The sequence below is a fragment of the Metarhizium brunneum genome, chromosome 4 (genome assembly GCF_013426205.1).
Source record: "Metarhizium brunneum chromosome 4, complete sequence".
NCBI lineage: Eukaryota > Fungi > Ascomycota > Sordariomycetes > Hypocreales > Clavicipitaceae > Metarhizium > Metarhizium brunneum.
The window spans coordinates 4,512,083-4,531,670 of NC_089425.1; the positions used below are offsets into that span (position 1 = coordinate 4,512,083).

The following is a 19,588-nucleotide window of genomic DNA, read 5'->3' on the forward strand; positions in this document are numbered from 1 at the left end:
TTCGGAAACATCATTCGCGGGATTGCACCTTGCACGACCATCCGCGACATATCCGGGGAGGATCCTACCCGGCACAGCGCCGGCTTTCGTATCCCTTTGAGTGCGCTAAGGTGCCGATTCTGTAGCGAGCAAGGATGTGAGCCAATTACAGATCTTAAATCAAAAGGTATATTAGCTTACATGTTATTAGTATAATATTATAAGTACCTATAGTTCATAATATACATTAAGGTACATTAAATATCTAGTAAACCCACCACAAAAAAAGGTACCGTTAAGGTATTGCAAAAGGGTGGAGACAGGTACGGAGGTGGCACCTTAGCGCACTCAAAGGGATTTGACAACCCAAAGCAGGACATAGACGAGTCATTGATGGTGCAGGCCGGGTCCAGTCGTTCTCTGCTATCCACACAGGCAATACAGTACGAGTATTAAGCAGCCATGGCTGGGACCGTTGCACACCAAGTACCAGACCCAACCCAACAAGTCATCAATTGATGCTCTAGTTCCTCCTTTAGGGTAGGCGTTACCATCTCTGTAGTAGTCGCCGTTACTATTAACTGGGAAATAGTCCGATAATGTTAAGACTCGGATCTAAAGGGCTACCACTAAGTGTTTAAGGGATAAGTGGCTTGAGGTCAATGACAAGATGTGCAAGACTTTTTACATGTGCACAAGCGAAAAGATCACACGGATCGCAGAGGGCGTTGCTGCGGGTGCACGTGACCTACCCAGGCTCAATGAAATAAAGGTGGATGAGTGATCAGGCAATCTCAATTGAACTTCAAGACACCTTTATCAGAAGGGTAGACTGTTTTCGCCCAATTTAGACCCAACTACGGAGTACCCTGTTGGCCATGTATATATCGGCCATGTTGCACGGCGCGTACGTGGCTGTTGGCCAGATTTGTGGACTGTTCAGCACGACAGCTTGACCAGACTTCATGACATCGCAAGTGGGTCAGCAGTGATGCAAATTTGACCTTGACAGAATCACAGATCCCCCGTGAGCCGGCACCAGCTTTCTGACCTTCTGCCATCGTCCACGTACGGAAGGAACAAAGTCCATCGAGAGAGCGGCACATAGAGGCAGTGTTCCTCTCAGCTCTTCGCGATGAGCGACAGACAGAAAGGCCAACGCCAGACCCGTGGTCGCGGCCACCATGGCCGTGGACGTCGACGCGGCCATGCTCAGGCATCGGGAAGAAGCTCAGCGCAAAGAAATCACGACACTCCCATCGACACCCCATCTCCCATCAACGGCAGTGAGACGCCGCCTCTGCCATTTGATGCAAAGCCGCCCCTCACAGAAGCCGTTCCGCTCGACACGCCGAGGTTCTCTGAACTCGATGAGCAGCACCTCCATCCCTCGCTCACCGAAGCCATCACCAAGGACCTTAAATTTGACCACATGATGCCTGTCCAGGCCGCCACTCTCTGGGAGCTCTTGCCGCCAGGTCGCCACGACTGTCTTGTCCAAGCCAAAACCGGTACAGGAAAAACCATCGCCTTCTTGCTCCCCGCTCTTCAGAACATGATCACCAAGAAGAAACCCGGTGGTTCAGCCATCTCCCTCCTCGCCATTTCGCCCACTCGCGAGCTCGCGCTGCAGATTGCCCAGGAAGCCACCTCTTTACTCCAAAGATTGCCCGACTATCGCGTGCGCACCGCCATCGGTGGCACAAACAAGGACCGCGAAGAGAAGCAAATTCTTGATCGCTGCGACGTTCTCATCGCCACGCCTGGCAGGCTCATTGACCACATGTCCAATGAAAATATCCTATGGGCTTTTCGGGAGTTGGATACGCTTGTATTAGATGAAGCCGATAGACTCCTCGACATGGGGTTTGTGCCTGCCCTTCGAGAAATCGTCAGCAAGCTGCCCGACAAGAAACAGGTCGACAGACAGAGCATGTTGTTCTCAGCCACTATTGCCGAGCGCGTCAACAAGGTTGCTGGCCTTGTCCTATCGACGGGATACAAATTCATCTCCACCATTCCCGAAGGCGAAGTCAACACGCACGAACGCGTGCCACAAGTCCTCATCACGGTGCCCACGTTTGCATCCGTCACCGCAGGCATGGTCGGCGCCATCAGGGAAGAAGCCGCCAAGCACGACAACTTCAAGGCCATTGTTTTCGCTCCTACGGCTGCGCAGGCTGGCTTCTACGGACATGTCTTGTCTAGGATCCCCGGTTTGCCACCCGTGTCTACACTCCACAGCCGAATGACGCAGAACAAGCGAACCAAGATCACGAATGACTACCGCGAAGCACCATCTGCTATTTTGACAGCTACGGATGTCATTGCCAGAGGCATGGACTTTCCTGGCGTGACGACTGTATTCCAAATCGGTATCCCCTCGGAAAAGGAGAGCTATATCCACCGTCTTGGCCGCACGGCACGAGCCAATGCTGAAGGACGTGGTATTTTCCTCATTTGTGAGGCAGAATCGTTCTTCCCGAAGTGGACCCTAAAGAATTTCACCTTTATACCCCATGAGGCAGATGTATCGTCTGCTGATGAAGTTGAGCGGATTCTGGATACCATTGAGGAGGATCAAAAGGCGCAGATATACCAGGCGTGGCTGGGATATTATAACAACCATATGAAGGGTTTGAGGTGGGACAAAACGGAGCTTGTCAGGCAAGCAAACATTTTTGCGCGCGATGGGCTGGGCACGCCAGAGACGCCGCCTATTCAAAAGGGTGTTGTCGGGAAGATGGGACTGAGAGGCACGAGGGGACTCAATGTTGTGCCTGATAAGCCTAGAGGCAGGACTGCTAGGGGGGGGCGATAGAAAGAAGGTGTCGTTGATCGGGGTGCCTGGATGATGATTTGGGAGGTGCAGGCCGCAATGGAGTGCAGCAGACGGAGCTCGGTCAGGCATATAGCTTTGTCAGTATAACAAAGACCGTTTCCTATCGCCGATTATGCAATGTCTGTTAGGGCAACTTCCGATATTTCAAGCGTTCTGTTACACGGAAAAGGCCCAACAGATCGTGAAGCCTAATAACGGGGCGTCACCGATACGGGACTTATTAGTTACACAGCTTAGATACGTGCCCGGGTAAGAGATTTAAGCCTAGGTATTCCTTTTATATATATAAAGCAGTTACTTTTTTTTTCTTAGTAACTAAAGACCTTGGAGACCCGTTGAGATTATTATTAAGTTGAGCCCTTCTGCTCCAAGCCTTCTGTATTGAATCCTTGTCACACATTCGCTGACGCCAAGTGTACCAGGGGTTGCTGATGCTGCGCTTCAGCTAGCCCTTGTGTTGGGACATGTGCAAGGAGGTTGGCAGGCTGGAAACAGAGAGGCTTGTACGATGCGTCTTCGAGAATTCGATAGAACATTGCTTGAGGGACGCTACCAAATGTAGGTTTTCCCCTTTATGTATTCGTAAGACTGAGATTATCGAGTACCCCCCCATGAACTATTTTGTTCACAACGTGAAATAGCCATTTCTATCCACACACCACTACTCATCTCATATAGTTATATAGACAGTTCAAGCCAAAAATGTACTAGCCATGTCCAAGAAAAGGATATCCTAGTTCCGGCTCTCACACCTCTTCTTCAGATCTTGATTAAACCCTTCGAACCCCTTCTTGGTTGATGACCCAAACCTGGACCCCTCTGCCATGAGAAATGACAGGATTCCAGAGAAATCCTCGCCCTGCACAAATGTCGTGGCACCCGCCGTCTTCACGCTGGGCATAAATTTAAAGTAGTGATAGCCGGTGAAGAGTCCAGGCATGTTCCAGAGTTTGCCTACCCACTTGAATTCATCAGCCGAGTTGGTCACTACGATTGGCTTTATGGACATTCCCTCTAGCTCAATGGTAAGCCTGGACCCTGCCTCAATTGGCTTGTTTGGATCAACTGGTGCGATTGATTTGATGAACGTTGTGGGCCAGGATGGATAGGATGAGAAGTCAAGAAACTAGAAACCGTCAGCCTTGTACATTTTATATGCCTCTGGGACCAAAAGTATACCTACGGTTTTTCTGACTTGCTCCGGAGAACAATTAATCTCGACTTCAGTGTGAATGGAAGGCATTGTACACATGTACGTATTGTGCAAGGCCTTTTTTGAGGAATCGGTGTTATTCCAAGATCGACATTTGTGCCACCCAGTCAAATTTCACGGCGTCGCAAGCGACTGGTAGTATTTATACGTTTGGCATTCCGGGGCGCGACAGCCGGAACACCGGGACAGGAATAAGGCAGAGGCCGTGCCAATGTCGTGCGATTCGGGACGACGGCCAAGGGGGAAGTGTAGGAGGCTTGATGCTTATCGAATGACCGGGGCAATATCGCATGGTGGCGTCGTCTTCTTTCAGCCATGCGCCACGAACGGATGAACAACCGCCCGCTTCGAAGCTTTGTGACCTGCGATATTACTGGCGTTGCTGTACGATTTTGGTGGTACATTTCAAGCAGTCAGGTGCTGTAGAATACCTTGTCGAGTTGGTTTGCAGTAGACTATGTAATAAGCTTCGCGGTTCCTAGCTCCTGGGCCTTTGCCTTGAAAGTCATGTGTATCCATGAAATCTGTACACTCGAATAAGAAGGACCGAGATGTTAAAAGACGCCTTGTCAAATCCATCTCTGCTTCACGAGAAATAATAGACAAGATATAGACGATGTAATACAGTTGAGAATTCAGTGTGAGTCCCACGCAAAACCATAACAATAAAGGCTTTCCGCAGATGAAATACAAAAGCTAATCTGTCCGTTAAATGGAGACGAAGTAGTTGCTACGGAGCCCAAGAAGATCTACCCGTTGGCATCGTACGGCTGGATAGCCTGGAATAACTGCACGCATAGTTGCTCATCGACTGCAACTTAAAACGCCACCTAGGTGTACTTGGGGATGTATGAAGGCATGCAAGTTATTCCATGTCATGTTCTCGATCGAGTCGGTAATCTGTCTGGTGCCATGGAAGAAGCGTGATTGGAGGATGTGGCCTGTACCGAAGCTCAAGCCCCACCAGTCTAGGGTAGGCAGTACTTGATGCCGACTCGGCACTCAAAATTCCGTGGCTCCACCAAAAAAAAAAATCTTATCGCAGCATGAACCACGTCACAGTTGAACCATCTCCTTTACGATCTCCGATAGGGATTTCCGCCTGCTTCCCTCCTGCCCTCTCCTCATCCGCGGTACAATGGCTCTCGATCATGGAAGGGACCCGTGTCCCTATGTGATTTTGAACGATTTCGGAGGCGCTTTCGCCATGGGGGTAAGTCACGCCTCGACTCCGTCGCATCAAATTGCTGCCCGACCCCCGACTCACTCTCCCCACAGGCCATCGGCGGCACATTATGGCACGGCATCAAGGGGTTCCGAAACAGCCCCTACGGCGAGCGAGGCATCGGGGCCATGACGGCCGTCAAGATGCGCGCACCGGTGCTAGGAGGCAACTTTGGCGTCTGGGGCGGCCTCTTCAGCACATTCGACTGCGCCATCAAGGGTGCGCGAAGGAAGGAGGACCCGTGGAACGCCATCGGCGCGGGATTCATGACGGGAGGCTCTCTCGCCATCAGGGGCGGCTTCAAGGCTGCTAGGAACGGCGCCATCGGCTGCGCCGTGCTGCTTGCCGTCATCGAGGGCGTGGGCATTGGGTTCCAGAAGATGATGGCGGGCAGCACAAAATTGGAGGTGGGCTGATACTCTTCCTTCTGCTAAACACGTTAAGCGGCCCATGTTTCTGACTTTGCAACTACTAGATGCCTGCGCCTCCGCCAACGAACGAACACGCTCTTGCATAGACGTCTCAACCACCCTGCGTCCTTGCCTCGTCGCGTTTATCGTAACGCGTTGTACTTTTAGCATCATCTCGACATTATTTAGCATCGCATATTGGTGTGTATATATACAGGGTCAGTCTCTGTGGTACTGGCGATATAAAGGGAAACAAATAGAGCTGCACTCTCGTCTGGCATTTTACGGTTCAATGGAGGCGTGTGTATAGTGTATCTAAGCCAGGGGCTAATAGAGCATGTATAATAGATGGCTAGCAGTGTTGGCCCTAATAGCATCCATTTTTGGATCATGTCTCCCTCTGGTCGCAGCGTCGCCCTCGAGTATTGTGTACTCGGTACAGCACTATTCGGTATCCTGGCTCTATCATCGGGTCCTCATGGCACACTATCAAAAGAATGCTTGTCTTGGTATGTTGTACCAACAAACAAACTGCCAAGTTCCTGGCTGGGCCAACTTTGGAGAAGCGTATCTCGCAATGGCCGACGTGCATCGGTTGGATATACTCTGCTTCACCGCGATGCTGAAGATGTAGTGTCTTACAATAATGCCTCGAGCACAGGCTTGATTGACTGGACAACAGGATATTTTGGAAATGCAGGAGCATATACCTAGCGCCTTGTAAGCGACACGACAACCAAAAAGAGAACAGCTCATACATACCGACTTGCACCGAGAGTTGTATGTCCCGGTGAACCCCTTGACCAGCGACAACTCATCTCCCGGGACGCCTATTTTCGCCATATTTTGCGATTTTGGTGAGACCTTGCCCCAGCCCGGACCAGCCGCTGGGTTCTTGATCCAGGCAACAAACCAGTCGTGGATAGAGTCGGCCAGTGCCTGCTGCTCCTTTGTGACATTGTTGAGGGACTGGAAGCATTCATTGCCGCCATGGAAGAAGGGGACCTCGGTGCCGTGCGTGGGAGCCGTGTTGGGCGGCCCAACGACGTTGTCGTAGGCGCCAAAGAAGCGATAGACCCAAGTATCCTGGCGAGCGCTTCGCATGTCGACGAGGTAGTCAACGGGGCAGTTGAAGCGAGCATCGCCATACTGGACACCGCTACGAAGGGGCCCGCTGGCAAAGTCGGAGGGCTTATACGCGCGGACAAGAGCGCACTCTGGAATGTGGGAGCTGTCGGCGTCAAAAGTCTTGATCCATGATCGGAAATCGCTATTCTCGGCTGCGTAGACGAGACTGAAAATAGTACCCTCGCCATCGGCGTTGCCGGTCAGCAGGGGCACATGCGCAGCATACTTGCGGGCTTTGAAGCGAGCCAAGTAGTTCGAGTGGCGAGTGATGCCGTCGATGACGGGAGTGAACCATGTGTTGAATGTCGAGTTGAACCGTGCCGTCTGGAAGGCGTACACGTCTACGCCACGGAGACAATCGAGTTGGCCTTTGCCGTGTGAGCTGGGAGGGCAGCCAACCTCGGCTGCAACCACGTCAAGAGCCTCATTCACGGGGGCATACGGAGGGCCCGACATGGCATTGGCACTCATCTGGACGGCTCCCTTGAGCCAGGTGTCGGGATGGTTCCACAGGTAGTGATCGACCTGCACGGAACCGGAGGAATGGCCGCCAAAGACGATGTGATCTGGATTGCCCCCGAATGCTAGATTGGATAGTGAGCGAGCGAACCATGTTCGTGTTGTCAAGAATGGGCCAATCAGCATACCTTTGATGTTCTTTCGAACCCAGTCCAATGCCTTGTCAACATCCAGGATGCCAAAGTTCTGTGACGCGGCCGGATGGGTGTTGCGCAGCTCCGCGGAGTGTGGCGAAGCGAATATGCTTTCGCGAGTGTTGAAGTTGACGTAAATGACATCCTTGCGAGCGAAATTGGTGCCCTGCAGCTGGGGGTTGCTATTGGAACCAGTCACCATGGCACCGCCGTACATGTACACAAATACGGGCAGGTTGTTGCCCTTGGGCGGCGCCCAGATGTTGAGATTCAGGCAATCCTCGCTCTGTCGACTATACCGAGGGTTACGAATGGCCTGCGGGCATGTCGGCCCATAGGACACGGCCTTGAATACAGACTTTGACTTGGGGACATTTTGCGGTGGCCGCCACCTAACCGCGCGGTATCAGCATTCAATGTTCGCATTGACATCAACATCATTGATGGCATCAGTTGATATGAGCCGCCCCGTGGGTGAGCCTACCGATTCTTGCCGCCGGTGCTGGCGGCAAACGGGATGCCCAGATATACGGCGTTGCAGTAGCCATCGCGAAATCCCCTGATGGCGCCCTGAGAGATGACGGCACTGGGCGACGGCAGGTTGCATGAAGCCGCGTCTGCCAACCCCGAGGCCGTCAGGGCCAATATAATAGTTAATGTTGCCACGAGGCGTAGAGCCATGGCGCATAGGTTGGTGCACCCCATGTTGCACGCCCGTGTTTGTGAATTGCTTGTCCGTACGAAATAATACAAAAGTACGAATAGGCGAATGGGTGACAGGAGTTTGCAAGATATCTGCATTTCGCCTGGCCCAACATCCCCACTCAAGTCCCGAGTTTGTTGTTCCTGATTCATTACCGACAACCTTGTTTAGTTTGCCGAGATGAACGCGCACATCAAAAAGAGTAGTGTGCTCCGTATCAACCCACCCAATCCACCATCGGTCGACGGCGAGTTGGGATAATAAAGCTGTACACAGACGCTCCACCGAGACGAAATGCGACGGGAGTGCCCGCTGCGCAGATTGACTTGATTCGCACCAGATTGACGTCTTCACAACGACCAGCCAAGCACTGGCAATAGTTGACGTGAGGATCCGCAGCTACCGACGCCATGGAATATCAGCGACGGGCCGCTCGTTCTGGCCGTTTTGTGGAAAGGGGCAACCTAATCCGTATCCAGAACCTGTGATTTCCAGAACATCCATCTCTTGCATGGGTTGCTTTTCAGCTGGTGGACTTGACTTGACATCGACACTCGACTGGCCCCTAATCCCCTTGCAGCCTTGGCATGTTCTATGGGGAATTGTTTCCACTTGAGCTCGTCAGAGGATCCGGCTTGCATGGATCATGACTCTGTCCCAGCGTAAATCTCCTTGCTAGCCTTGTACTCGGTGGACGATATTACGATGCCTCGGTGGCTATTGACCATCAGCCAATATTGAAAATGGTATTCACAGCCGACTGACGGGTGCTAATAGTATCTACTATATGCCTCATGTTATCTCCATCAAGCAAAAGTGGATGGAATAGCTTGATCAGTCATCCAGGCCCGAAACCTCTCGCACCACGCGCAAGAATCCCTGTTCATCAATTGCATCCCAAGACCATGCCGGGCAACTGTCAGACGACCGAGTTTGTGCGTCTTTGTGGGTCGTGGAACAAACAATAAAGCCAATACCTCCCGTTATCTAGTCGCTTGGCCTGGCGATCCGCCGCACGCCATCAACTGCCTTATGAATGAAGCACCATGGCAAAGGAGGGCATCGGCCAAGTGGTATGTTGTATTCCAAACGGAACACGGCACTCGTTGCAACGCTAACATTGAGAAACAGATATCATGGTATATCTGTACCGTTGTGGCCCTCCTCTTCCTCGTCGCTCGACTGTCCACCCGCTACCAGAGACTAAGGTCGCTGGCCATTGACGATGGACTCATTACGTTGGCAGCATGCTGTCTCATTGGGGACTTGGTCATCCAACAGTACATGTGGAATCTGGGCATGGCTAACATTCCCAAGGCGAGCCGAGAAGAACTGATCCAAATCATGAAGGTAATTGACGTTGCGCAACGACACCACGGGGCTCATTTGCTGATGAGAATTAAAGATGATTGTCCCTGGGTCGATTCTATATGTCACGTCATTGTGGGCGGTCAAAATCGCCATGGTTCTGTTCTACAAAAAGCTTGCAGCGCCAGGAACAAGACTGCAGTTAATATACAATATTGTTTTGGCTCTCTTGGTTGCTTTTTGGAGCACCATTTTCTTGAACATTATTTTCCAATGTTACCCTCACGACAAGAGATGGTCCACCGATCCAAACTGTACGCAAGAAGCCACAACTCACTTGCTCAGAAGGCTAACAATATGCAGACAAATGCGATCCACGCCAGGGAGACATTAATTACTGGTTAACAGTTCTTTGTAAGTGAAGCCGACCACACGTCGCTCCAACTGGGCTAACCTAGGTAATTTGCAGTAAATATCATCACTGACGTGATTAGTACGAACCCCCCCCGATTGCAACTCTTGGTTCTGCCGAGTCTCGTCCCTACTGACCGCAAACAGTTATTAGCTTACCCATTTCAATGGTCCTCAAGCTGCAGATGAAGCTGAAGCTGAAGCTTGGAGTCATTGCCATCTTTGCGCTGGGCTTTTTTGTAGTCATTGCGAGCAGTACGTTGGTTGTTGCTTGCTTCTACCGCGCCTCTACTAACTAGAATGAAGTTGTTCGAGCCTACTATTCAAGGCGGAAGGAGACCATGCTTACTTGCACCGTCTCCATGATTGAGACTGCGGTAGCCATCATTGCTTCTTGCCTTCCCCGTGCGTGTGTCTCGGTTCATCCATGACGGGCATGTCTTTACTGACTCGAGGTAAATAGCTCTCCGTACGCTGTTTATAGGTCCCGCCTCGTCTGTCGGGACGAAATCTACTCGAGGACATTACGAATTATCATCAGGTGGCCACCACCGATCCTGGAGAACAAATCGAGGGCGCAACACGACTGATGTCATGGGTGGCACGCGAAGCAAGGACAACTCCTCGGAGGATAACTTGGTTAACGATTTGGGTGCGCCTGTCGCTTCCGCAAGCGCGTCGGCCAGTGGCAAAACCGGTGAAATCAAAGTAAACACAACATTTCAAGTGCATTACGGAAGGGACGAAGAGGGAGGAGTTCATCCAACGAAACAAGGCCAATTTTGATTGGGGGTCAAGGCAGCCGACGGACGACTGAATTCACTTCGATGTTGCCATCGCTTCAACTTACTGGGCGTCGTCTCGGAAAAAAACGCCCCCCTTTATAGGGTTGGAACTGAGGCGTATGTATAGTCGGGCATCTGGCTTCACATCAACACTCCTGGATGGTCAAGAGCACGCAGGTCTTCACTACAAGACACCAGCTTCCTGGAGCATTTCCTGCCACGACTTCTGATTTGCCACATCACTGGAGACGGCTGTTTGCTGTAGACCGTAAAATTGCGCAGCAAACCCTTGCTCTGCCTACAAAGCTACCTCAATTATACCATAACTAGGAGTAACACCTATATCATGTTAAAATAGAGGGAATGGTTATCATCAATCTGAAGACAGGCCATGTAACATGCCAGAGATGGTAAAACCCCTTTCACTAATGGCCCACGAATTCTATCTTAACATACGTATCCTCACGTGCTTGTATGCGGGAGGTACTGCGGTATTGCATATCTCGCTCGCGCAACCATGTGTGAAGCACGGGAATCTTAACCACAGCAGGTGTGTTATCTGCAGGCCCTGTAGGTGGTTTACTGGACAGCCAACCCGATGGTTTGCGTTATGGACTTCAGAGCTCAAATTGAACCCACATGATGGTGGAAAAGCCTTGACAACTGGGCACAACTGGACTCTTCCGAAAACACATCTTGTAGTACCATTTTCAAGGCTGAGTCACGAACAAGAGCTCAAATAAACCGGGACTTGCCTACCCAAGAAATGCGCCAGAGGAGTCGAGGCGAAAAAGGCCAGAGCGTATCCAAAGCTGGGTCTATTCTTCAATCTTTTATTAGAATTCATCTCACCAAGTCTCATGCCGTTTCTTTTAGACCGCAAATCTCTAGCTGTCCTTGGAATTCTTTCCACAAGAGTTAGTTATTATGCTAAATTATTTTGCGTAGTTTTAAGCATTGGGTATGCGATCGACACTGCGTCCATGGGCCTCTGTTCTCTGCATGGAAACCATGGTGAATAGATCCAAAAGCTAATGCTCCCACCGTGCGGTTATAGACGGGGTGCTCGTCCCCACGAGAGGTATCAGACGAGCGACATGATTTGGCAAGGGCTATAATACCGCTGCCTTGCTGGCTTCAAGGAAACTGTGCGCTGATACACACCCGTGCCTGTCGCCAGGTGGACGGGTTCATACACCCAGACTTCAAGGCCAACGACAAGACTATCCCACCAGAGCTCATGGTTCTCCCTCGCAGGTAGTTACTCTGCTATACATAGGTATCCGGACTCTGGGACCCTCTGGTACGGCGACTATCTCGCTTGACTACTGTGACAAGGGCTCGGAAAGAGGGCTTGGAGCAATAGCTCAATTCATCTAATAACAGTCTTTGGTATCAAAGGTCCTTGGTTTTCCTCGAGGCCTTAAGGGACCAAAGGTGTCTATAGATGCAAGAAGTCGGTGAGGGCCGCCTGCCCTAATCCCGTGACCGTAGCCCTTGTGTAACCTTTGATATTGGGCCATTTCCGTGTAACAACTACATCTGTGGGTTAGTCGACGATGATTGGAGCATAATAGGCTGCACGGATGTGTTTTGACTTCCTGGCAAACGCTCACGGGTAATACTGAGGGCAACTGACAACTGTTCATGGCCGAGGGAAAAAAAATGAGGAACCGCTGTTGAATAGACACCTGAAACGAGCTCTACGTATTGGGGGACGTGCAAGAATGCCGCAACGACAAGAGGCAATAGTGGCACCACGGCAAACCCGAAAAAAAAATTGTATACTGCATATTTTGGAGAATCATGGAAAATATGGAAACATCAGACCAGAATGTACGAGTCTCTATTGTTCTCGGCTTCACGGGCGATGGCTGTCGTGCAGACTTGCCACCTCGGCTGTGTTGTCTATAAAAACAAACTCACTTCCCAGCACTCAAACTGTTGCACGGAGGCCGGCATTTATATATTCTTCAACAGTCTTTACCAGTCTGTACGTGGTTTCGCACCACTTGTTGTACATGGCAAACCGCAATCAAGTGCATCTCTTGGTCGCTGGCCCTCGGATCTGCTTTTCTTCAAAAGGCAGCAGCAGCAACAGCACCTGGCTTGTTTGAGAATGGCGCAGGCCGACGACCGGGGCAAGAAAATCAGTCTCCCTTGTCAAACAAATCGCATAAAACTCTCCAGTGCCGGATGCTGAGGCTGTTATAGCCACATGGTGATTCTAGTGGACATGTTGATACGCATTGGGCTGGGTTACCGATTTGCACAAGCGCAGCCTAAAAAGGAGGGATGGCAAAGACTGTGGAAAACATTAAAGGCATTCAACACACATGTCGCGCTAGATCTATTGCCTTTCACATTCTCAGACGATGCGTGGCATGCGTTGCGTTGGGTAGTTCACCCTTCATCTTGGTGCTTGGTGCTCGAGGTTCCTGAATGGCAACCACTGGGCGAGGGTGCATTTGTCCTCGCTTTTACACCAGATGTTCAATTGAATCATCCCTAGCCGTGTACTCATTTCGGGACGGATAGAGCCTCCTGCATTCTGGTTCTGGCTGAACGATTTGCGGGGTCGTATTGAATTGACATGTCCGGTCTAATTGACTTTTAAAGGGTAGCGTCGTCCCAGGACCAAGTTGACAAGGTGGCTTGCGGCTACCAACAAAGGGACATGAAGATGATTGATGCAAATAAAAGCCAAATAACCCTCTGTGACGCACAATGCACGGTCGCATCCAGCCTCCCCCACCGACACTAACACTGCATCAGTGCATATGTAGTCCCAGCCATCAAACCGAGCAAGACAACACGTGCAGACACCCGACATATTTAGCTGCAGTCCCATGACCTCTCATATTCCTTCCTCTCCCCGTCCCTACAAAAAAGCACTGGACACGTTAAACTGCACAATTCATCGTCACACCGTCTGCCCCCTCACCATGGCAACCTTGGCCGCTTCCGCGACAGCCCTTCTGGCCATCCTCCACATGTACATCATGGTGCTCGAAATGTTCCTCTGGACGACGCCTCGCGGCCGCCGAGCGTTCCGGCTCAGCCCCGAATTCGCTCATCAAACCAAGGCGCTGGCCGCCAACCAGGGCCTGTACAATGGGCTCCTCGCCGCCGGTCTCGCGTGGGGGCTGCTTCACCCCGTGCCCGAGTTCGCCGTGCAGATCCGGCTCTTCTTCAGCGTTGCCGTCGTCGTCGCCGGCATGTACGGGGGCGCGACGGCGTCGAGAAAGATATGGCTGGTCCAGATGCTCCCTGGCCTTGTGTCGTCCGTCTTGGTGTACGCGAACCTCTGACGGCGGGACCATCTGATCCGGCGCCGATGAAGCCGACAGCCTCGGCGTAACCGGGGTCAAGTCAACTGTCAATGGACTGCGAGGTCAAAGTTTGGACATGGAGGTGCCTGGCGGACGGCGGATCGTGGGTGTTGGTTGGCTCTATTGACTCTACAAGACGGCGTCATTCAATTCCCGGCACGTGGCAAAGCCTTGTTTGGCTTCGGCCTTGTCTTGTCAAACGAAGCGCAATTGTATAATGACTATATTGATCCACTACATTCAATGTTGGTATTGATGTCTTGGGCCCTAGTTCTGATGCCTGATGCGCCCACGTCCCAAGCGCTCCCACCTACACATCAATTGATGTCAACTACCCAATGTCGGCGTCCAGCGGAACATTGCCCTGGAGATGCATGTTGAATGCCCCCAGGCCTGTTGTGTCGGGCTGAACCCGGTGTGGCTTGGTTCGCACTCTCGCCTAGATTGAGCGCTTCGTGTCCTGCACAGCTTTCTGGGCTTCTTTAATCTCGGAAATACGCGTGTTGGTAATGCATTTCTTAAGCTCAGCTGGCTTAGTCGTGTTTCGCTGTCCACACCTTTCTTTCAGGACCAAACACTCTGCTTGCGGCAGGTAGTAGCCTAAACCGTCGACTATAACCAGCTGATCTTTAGGGCAGAGCCCTGTTGGCATCTCGTCCTTGCTCTGCACGCTCGCAGGAGCTGCAGTTGGTGTGGCGATGCAGGCGGCAGCAAAAGCAGCGACGAGGACAAGTGGATACTGCATTGTGATGACGGGGTGGCTTTGTCGTTGAATGATGATTGACTTGAGATGGAGATGATGGACGGCTTTTGCTGAGAAGCTATCGAGTTTTTGTTGCGGGTTGGGTTGGGGATTCAACTCGGAGCGAATACAAGATGAAGGCTTGGTATTTATCCAATTTCGACCTGCTCACTTCACAACCATCTTGCCAGGGAAAAATGCTGCCTGTTGCTCATCATGCTAGGTGTGCATGATTGCAAATATTAAATGACTAACAGAATTGATAGAACCGACCAATTCCAACTCTCAGATAGATTATTATATTCATGCCAGGGTTGGTGCTCCGTACATGAGCGAATAACAGGCCATCTCCCAAAACATTCTTACTGCGATAAAGGGTATAATGCCAAGGAGTCCATTCAAGTAGCTCGGGCCATAATGCTTTGAATGATAAATTAACTATTCATGCCCTACCTCGTGATGCATCGCGAGAATAAAGTACCATTACCAAAAAGTCACTCCACCAGACTGGCATATATCCTACCCGTGTTACCTTTTCAGAGTCTGCTTCTTGGGAGCTGTACATACATGCGCCAAAACCGAACCAACTCACAGCCCATCAAGTCCTCATCAGAGTCACCGCTTCGGGTGTCTGTGGCACAGCTATCTTTTCGCGGCTCTGTATTTGCCTACTGTCCATACCCCCCACAAACGTCGAGTCGGCATCTGCCTCTCCAAGTACCGCGTGAGAATCTCCTCACCCATCAACACCTCCACCATCCGTAGTCCCGGACCCTCGGTCCACGCTTCTTTGCTTAAGACCTCTTGCAGCTCAGCCCATGTTTCCACCGACCTGCTGAATGAGCGTTCAGGGCCGCCGAAAAAAGAAGGGCAGCGTGTAAAGGCCATGTCGGGACATGATTGCACCTGGGCTTTGCCCCGTGGATACTCGTATCCGTTATTATGAACAAGGAATGACAGAATAACAGCATATATATTAAACTTCACATGGGCAATTGCTGATAGTCCCTGTGCGTCATCTGAAAGCTACCGTTCCCAATAAATAGCATCGTCCATGGTTGCTTGGGCCGCTCGGAGCATGATTTCCACCGACTAGGCAGAATACATTGTGAATGAGCCAGCAATGGCAAGATTGGCACCAGGCTGCAACTTGGGCGCACCGAAGAATCCGTTGGATGAGCCCAGCCCCGTGGGTGACGTTGACTTGATGGACTACGGCTCAGACATCAATTGATGACACCGGTGACCGAAGCTTCGTCAGCCATGGGTCGCATTAAAAAAGTAGTGTAACTGGACGATCCAAGATGGCCGGGGCTGGGATACCTGTGAAGCTTCGGAATCGGAGCTGTCGGTGGTTCCGGCTGCTGTCTAGCGACTGGAATCCGACGTATACGTTCAATGTTGCCTTATATTTGTTGGCAGCACGGGCGGGGAACGCAACCGTAAGCTCACTGATCCCCTTTAGGGCGGATCGGGCAAGGAGGGGCAAGAGTCCATGTCAATGCATCTGCTCTTCTCGTCTTCTTAAGCGGTCCGGATCGATAGGTGCAGCTGGTCGCCTGGGTTTTCCTGCGGCAGCGTCATCATACTGGTCGCGAGTGGTTGCAGGCCAGGAGCCGCCTGTGCGGTGGCATTGTCCTTGCATCCGCCTCTTCCTAATATTCTGCCTACAGCAGTGCAGACATGAGCCCATGGGCCATGATGAGGGTTGGCGGAGTGGCGCGTCACTCCGAATACAACTTACAAGAAGCCGGCGCCATCTTTCGGCGTGACGGACGTTGCTCCGACTGCAGTCCGGGGACACCCCGGCAGGGGCTCTTGCATGAGAACATGATACTTGATCAGGCTAAACCTGACCTGGCCCTTCATGTTCCGGCTCTCGGTAAATTCCCGTCATTGATGCCATGTTGGCCCTGCGCATCCGGCCTTCCCCACTGTCGTCCCGTCCCCATCGACAAAGCGAATGCGAGTGCGAGGTTGACGTAAGCTTCAACCGCTGAGACGGGTGCTCGGAGACATTGTCAAAGTCCTGAATCTGAAGCACTTGAACAAGAAGAAAACACAATAACCTGCGGAGCACAGTTTGGCCGAATGGCCCAACGCAACGCGTGTCGAGAGTAACACGCTTGTGGAGTATGCGTGGCCTATGTTGTTGGCATGGCAGGCAGCATTTCTCTCGGGAATTTGTATAAAACCTGATAGGTGCCTGTTGTTTGGTATCCCGTGCCCTCGACACAGACGATGAAATACAGGCGCACGCCCCTTGGCCGCCATTCTACTCCCACTCCCTCACGCGCAGCTGCATCATGTCCACCAACTTTACAGGTCGACTCTCGCCTTCAGATGGGCCCCATCAATTCGGCCCGAAGAGCATTTATTCGGTGAGTTACTCCGCAGACTCCACGACTTTCCCGACATGGAAGCCGTGTAGGAGGTCACTTGCTGATTCGATGGCAGAAATATGTTTTGCGTGTTTCCCGCCTACATGGCGTTGTGAAATACGCCCTTTTCCAACTCGTCATTTCCCTTCTTGTTCCGAGCAAGTATGCCATCATACCTTGCGCCATAGTCATTCTTTGCTTCACTGCAAATATAATCATCCACGCGACTACACCATGCACCGGTGTCAACCCCTTCATGGAGAATGTCGTCTTGGGCCGCACCACGAGCCAAGTACCCTTCTCAGACGGCAGTTTCGGATCCGAGCCGGCCGCGCAGGGCCTCGTCGTCTTTAACCTGGGCATCCAGTATAACCATCCCCTGGGGCCCCTTTGCCCGCTGGGAATGGAGATTGCCGATCGCTTTCAAAAGATGAACAAGGACATGCTCCGGCGACGTGAGGAGCTGGGCCTTTTGAGCGTCAACTATTGGAAGGGCGCCACGGCCGACAGTGAAAACATGGCAGTGATTACCTACTACTTTCGCAATGTGGAAAGCATCCATCGCTTTGCGCATGAGCCGTTGCACCGGGCCACGTGGGATTGGTACAAGTCCCACAACCCGACTCACATTGGCATCTATCACGAGACCTTTATCGTGCCAGAAAAGGCCTATGAGTCGATATACGAGAACTGCAGCCCCATCGGCTTGGGAAGAGGGTCTGTCAAGTCTGTTCATGGCAAGTCGGGGAACAGTTGGGTAAACACTTTGGTCAGCGCCGACACCCCGGCCCTCAAGTCACAGACTGCCAGGTTGGCTGGCTCTCTCCGGAAAACCGCTTGAAAGCCTTGCTGGCACTTGCTAGAGTTGGTTGGTTTCGTTGCCGAGTTGCTGCAACCACAACATGGGCAGCGAGTATGTCATGCTAGCAGAGGAAGCTTCCCGCAGGCTGTAAACCGCTGTTTCTAGATTCAGATGCTCGACATGAGCTGCGGTAACGTGATGAGAGTCGTATTATGGCTATTATTTGGGAATATTCACTGTAAGCACAGGCGCCGAGTTGAGAACAGCTCGCGTTGTGCCTTGTACCAGTTATTAGTTCATCTGTCCTCGGCCAACTTGAACCGGTAATACCAGAGGCAAGCACACGGGAGATTAATTGCCTTTTTTTAAAAAAGCAAAAAAAAACAAAAAAAAAAACAAATGATAATAGTAAAAAGAGCCACGGTATTTACCAAGAGCGGGATTACTGTTTCCCGTCCCGAAAGCCTTTGCCATTCCCGCACGAATTTGTCCGACCGCTTCTGTGTCGGGCTTTCTTACCCACAATTCGATTGTGTCATCAGACTGCAGCCTCGGCCGTCAACATGTTCTTGACTGTATAAGACCAGACGCAAAACCAAGTGTTTGTGCCATCGCTTGTCCCTGTTCTGCGTCGTCACTCTTTATCCATCTGTACAAGCCGCCATTCTTTCCTCGCACGACAATGCCTCGACCGATAGAGCCCTCTCTGCGAGGAAATGTGCAATATCGATGGCTGCAATTATCCATTTAACTCTTCGGCGCCGTGCTGCTGGTCTTCTTTACCGTGGCTTTCACTGCAGCCGTCCTGCGACTACCGTTGCCGAGGGTCTTGGAATTGCTTACCCGCTGGGGGCCGGGCGGCGCGGAACAGTACGAAGAAATGATTTCCGTCATCTACATCGTTTGGGGCTACTTTCTCCTTCGGGCGGCCGACAGTCCTTTTGACCACGAACTCTTTCTCGACTTTTCTCTTCACGCCAACGTGGCTCACTTTTCGCTGATGACTGCCATGGCAGTGTTGAAGCTTAAACTTTTATATATATTATTTTAAAGGATTTTAATATAAATATAAACCGGGTTCCATAAGAAATAATAGCGGCACAGGGCAGACTGGACAAAATGAGCACGAAGCCGCCCTGCATGTCGCGGCCCTTTACTCCGTCATCTATGCAAAGGCGCGATTTGCTGCAGCATTGCCGGAGAGCTGCTTGGGGGGCTCGCAAGCACTATTTTCTGAGGCATTATGTATTGAATACTTGACTGCTCTGAGTCTGGATAGACAAGCGAGTACTCCTCGTATCGTAAAGCAAGTTACGGCTTCTCTAAATATATCTATTTCCCTCTCGAGCCTGTACTATTCGACCGTATAACATATCAAAAGTATTATGTTGCTTGGCGTTGTTGGCATAAGGGTACTAACTGTTGTATCGCGGCATTTTATTTCGTACCAGTTTAACTTGTCAGAAATATTCTTAACACGATAAATACCGTGTTTATCGCTATTTTTTAGTTGTTATTTAGATACTTCTTATTTCGTATAATTAGCGCCCGGGGCGCTATTACGCTCGATCCGTCGCGTCTATAATAATCTACGCTAAAACTCGTAGTTGTAGTATATTACAAGCTTTATATATACTGCTGTATAAAGTCTAAATGCTTGTCTACTCGAGTATA

The 19,588-nt window shown here is 51.2% G+C and overlaps 8 protein-coding genes across 8 annotated transcripts; 5 read left to right on the forward strand and 3 right to left on the reverse strand.

Annotated features, from left to right (window-relative positions):
* Positions 1–1,114: 1,114 nt before the first annotated feature.
* On the forward strand, positions 1,115–2,800 carry MSS116 (ATP-dependent RNA helicase MSS116; the record flags this gene model as incomplete). Its single annotated transcript, XM_014683890.1, has 1 exon — positions 1,115–2,800. The coding sequence occupies one exon, from the start codon at positions 1,115–1,117 to the stop codon at positions 2,798–2,800; it is 1,686 nt and encodes a 561-aa protein (XP_014539376.1).
* Positions 2,801–3,554: 754 nt separating this feature from the next.
* Positions 3,555–4,064, reverse strand: G6M90_00g080460 (uncharacterized protein; the record flags this gene model as incomplete). Its single annotated transcript, XM_014683891.1, has 2 exons — positions 3,555–3,947; positions 4,005–4,064. 2 exons carry the CDS (start codon positions 4,062–4,064, stop codon positions 3,555–3,557), a joined length of 453 nt encoding a protein of 150 aa, XP_014539377.1.
* A 1,108-nt stretch (positions 4,065–5,172) lies between these two features.
* tim17_1 (Mitochondrial import inner membrane translocase subunit tim17) lies at positions 5,173–5,776 on the forward strand (the record flags this gene model as incomplete). Its single annotated transcript, XM_014683892.2, has 3 exons — positions 5,173–5,247; positions 5,313–5,666; positions 5,735–5,776. The coding sequence occupies 3 exons, from the start codon at positions 5,173–5,175 to the stop codon at positions 5,774–5,776; spliced, it is 471 nt and encodes a 156-aa protein (XP_014539378.2).
* A 531-nt stretch (positions 5,777–6,307) lies between these two features.
* On the reverse strand, positions 6,308–8,131 carry pnbA_1 (Para-nitrobenzyl esterase; the record flags this gene model as incomplete). The annotated part of the gene is made up of 4 exons (XM_014683893.1): positions 6,308–6,379; positions 6,432–7,381; positions 7,445–7,842; positions 7,935–8,131. 4 exons carry the CDS (start codon positions 8,129–8,131, stop codon positions 6,308–6,310), a joined length of 1,617 nt encoding a protein of 538 aa, XP_014539379.1.
* Positions 8,132–9,199: 1,068 nt separating this feature from the next.
* Positions 9,200–10,658, forward strand: G6M90_00g080490 (uncharacterized protein; the record flags this gene model as incomplete). The annotated part of the gene is made up of 8 exons (XM_066131159.1): positions 9,200–9,226; positions 9,285–9,503; positions 9,559–9,775; positions 9,825–9,875; positions 9,931–9,954; positions 10,020–10,127; positions 10,179–10,277; positions 10,336–10,658. The coding sequence occupies 8 exons, from the start codon at positions 9,200–9,202 to the stop codon at positions 10,656–10,658; spliced, it is 1,068 nt and encodes a 355-aa protein (XP_065987109.1).
* Positions 10,659–13,602: 2,944 nt separating this feature from the next.
* Positions 13,603–13,968, forward strand: G6M90_00g080500 (uncharacterized protein; the record flags this gene model as incomplete). Its single annotated transcript, XM_014683895.1, has 1 exon — positions 13,603–13,968. The coding sequence occupies one exon, from the start codon at positions 13,603–13,605 to the stop codon at positions 13,966–13,968; it is 366 nt and encodes a 121-aa protein (XP_014539381.1).
* Positions 13,969–14,428: 460 nt separating this feature from the next.
* Positions 14,429–14,734, reverse strand: G6M90_00g080510 (uncharacterized protein; the record flags this gene model as incomplete). Its single annotated transcript, XM_014683896.1, has 1 exon — positions 14,429–14,734. One exon carries the CDS (start codon positions 14,732–14,734, stop codon positions 14,429–14,431), a length of 306 nt encoding a protein of 101 aa, XP_014539382.1.
* A 2,303-nt stretch (positions 14,735–17,037) lies between these two features.
* On the forward strand, positions 17,038–17,953 carry af470_1 (Monooxygenase af470; the record flags this gene model as incomplete). The annotated part of the gene is made up of 2 exons (XM_014683897.1): positions 17,038–17,112; positions 17,189–17,953. The coding sequence occupies 2 exons, from the start codon at positions 17,038–17,040 to the stop codon at positions 17,951–17,953; spliced, it is 840 nt and encodes a 279-aa protein (XP_014539383.1).
* Positions 17,954–19,588: the final 1,635 nt, after the last annotated feature.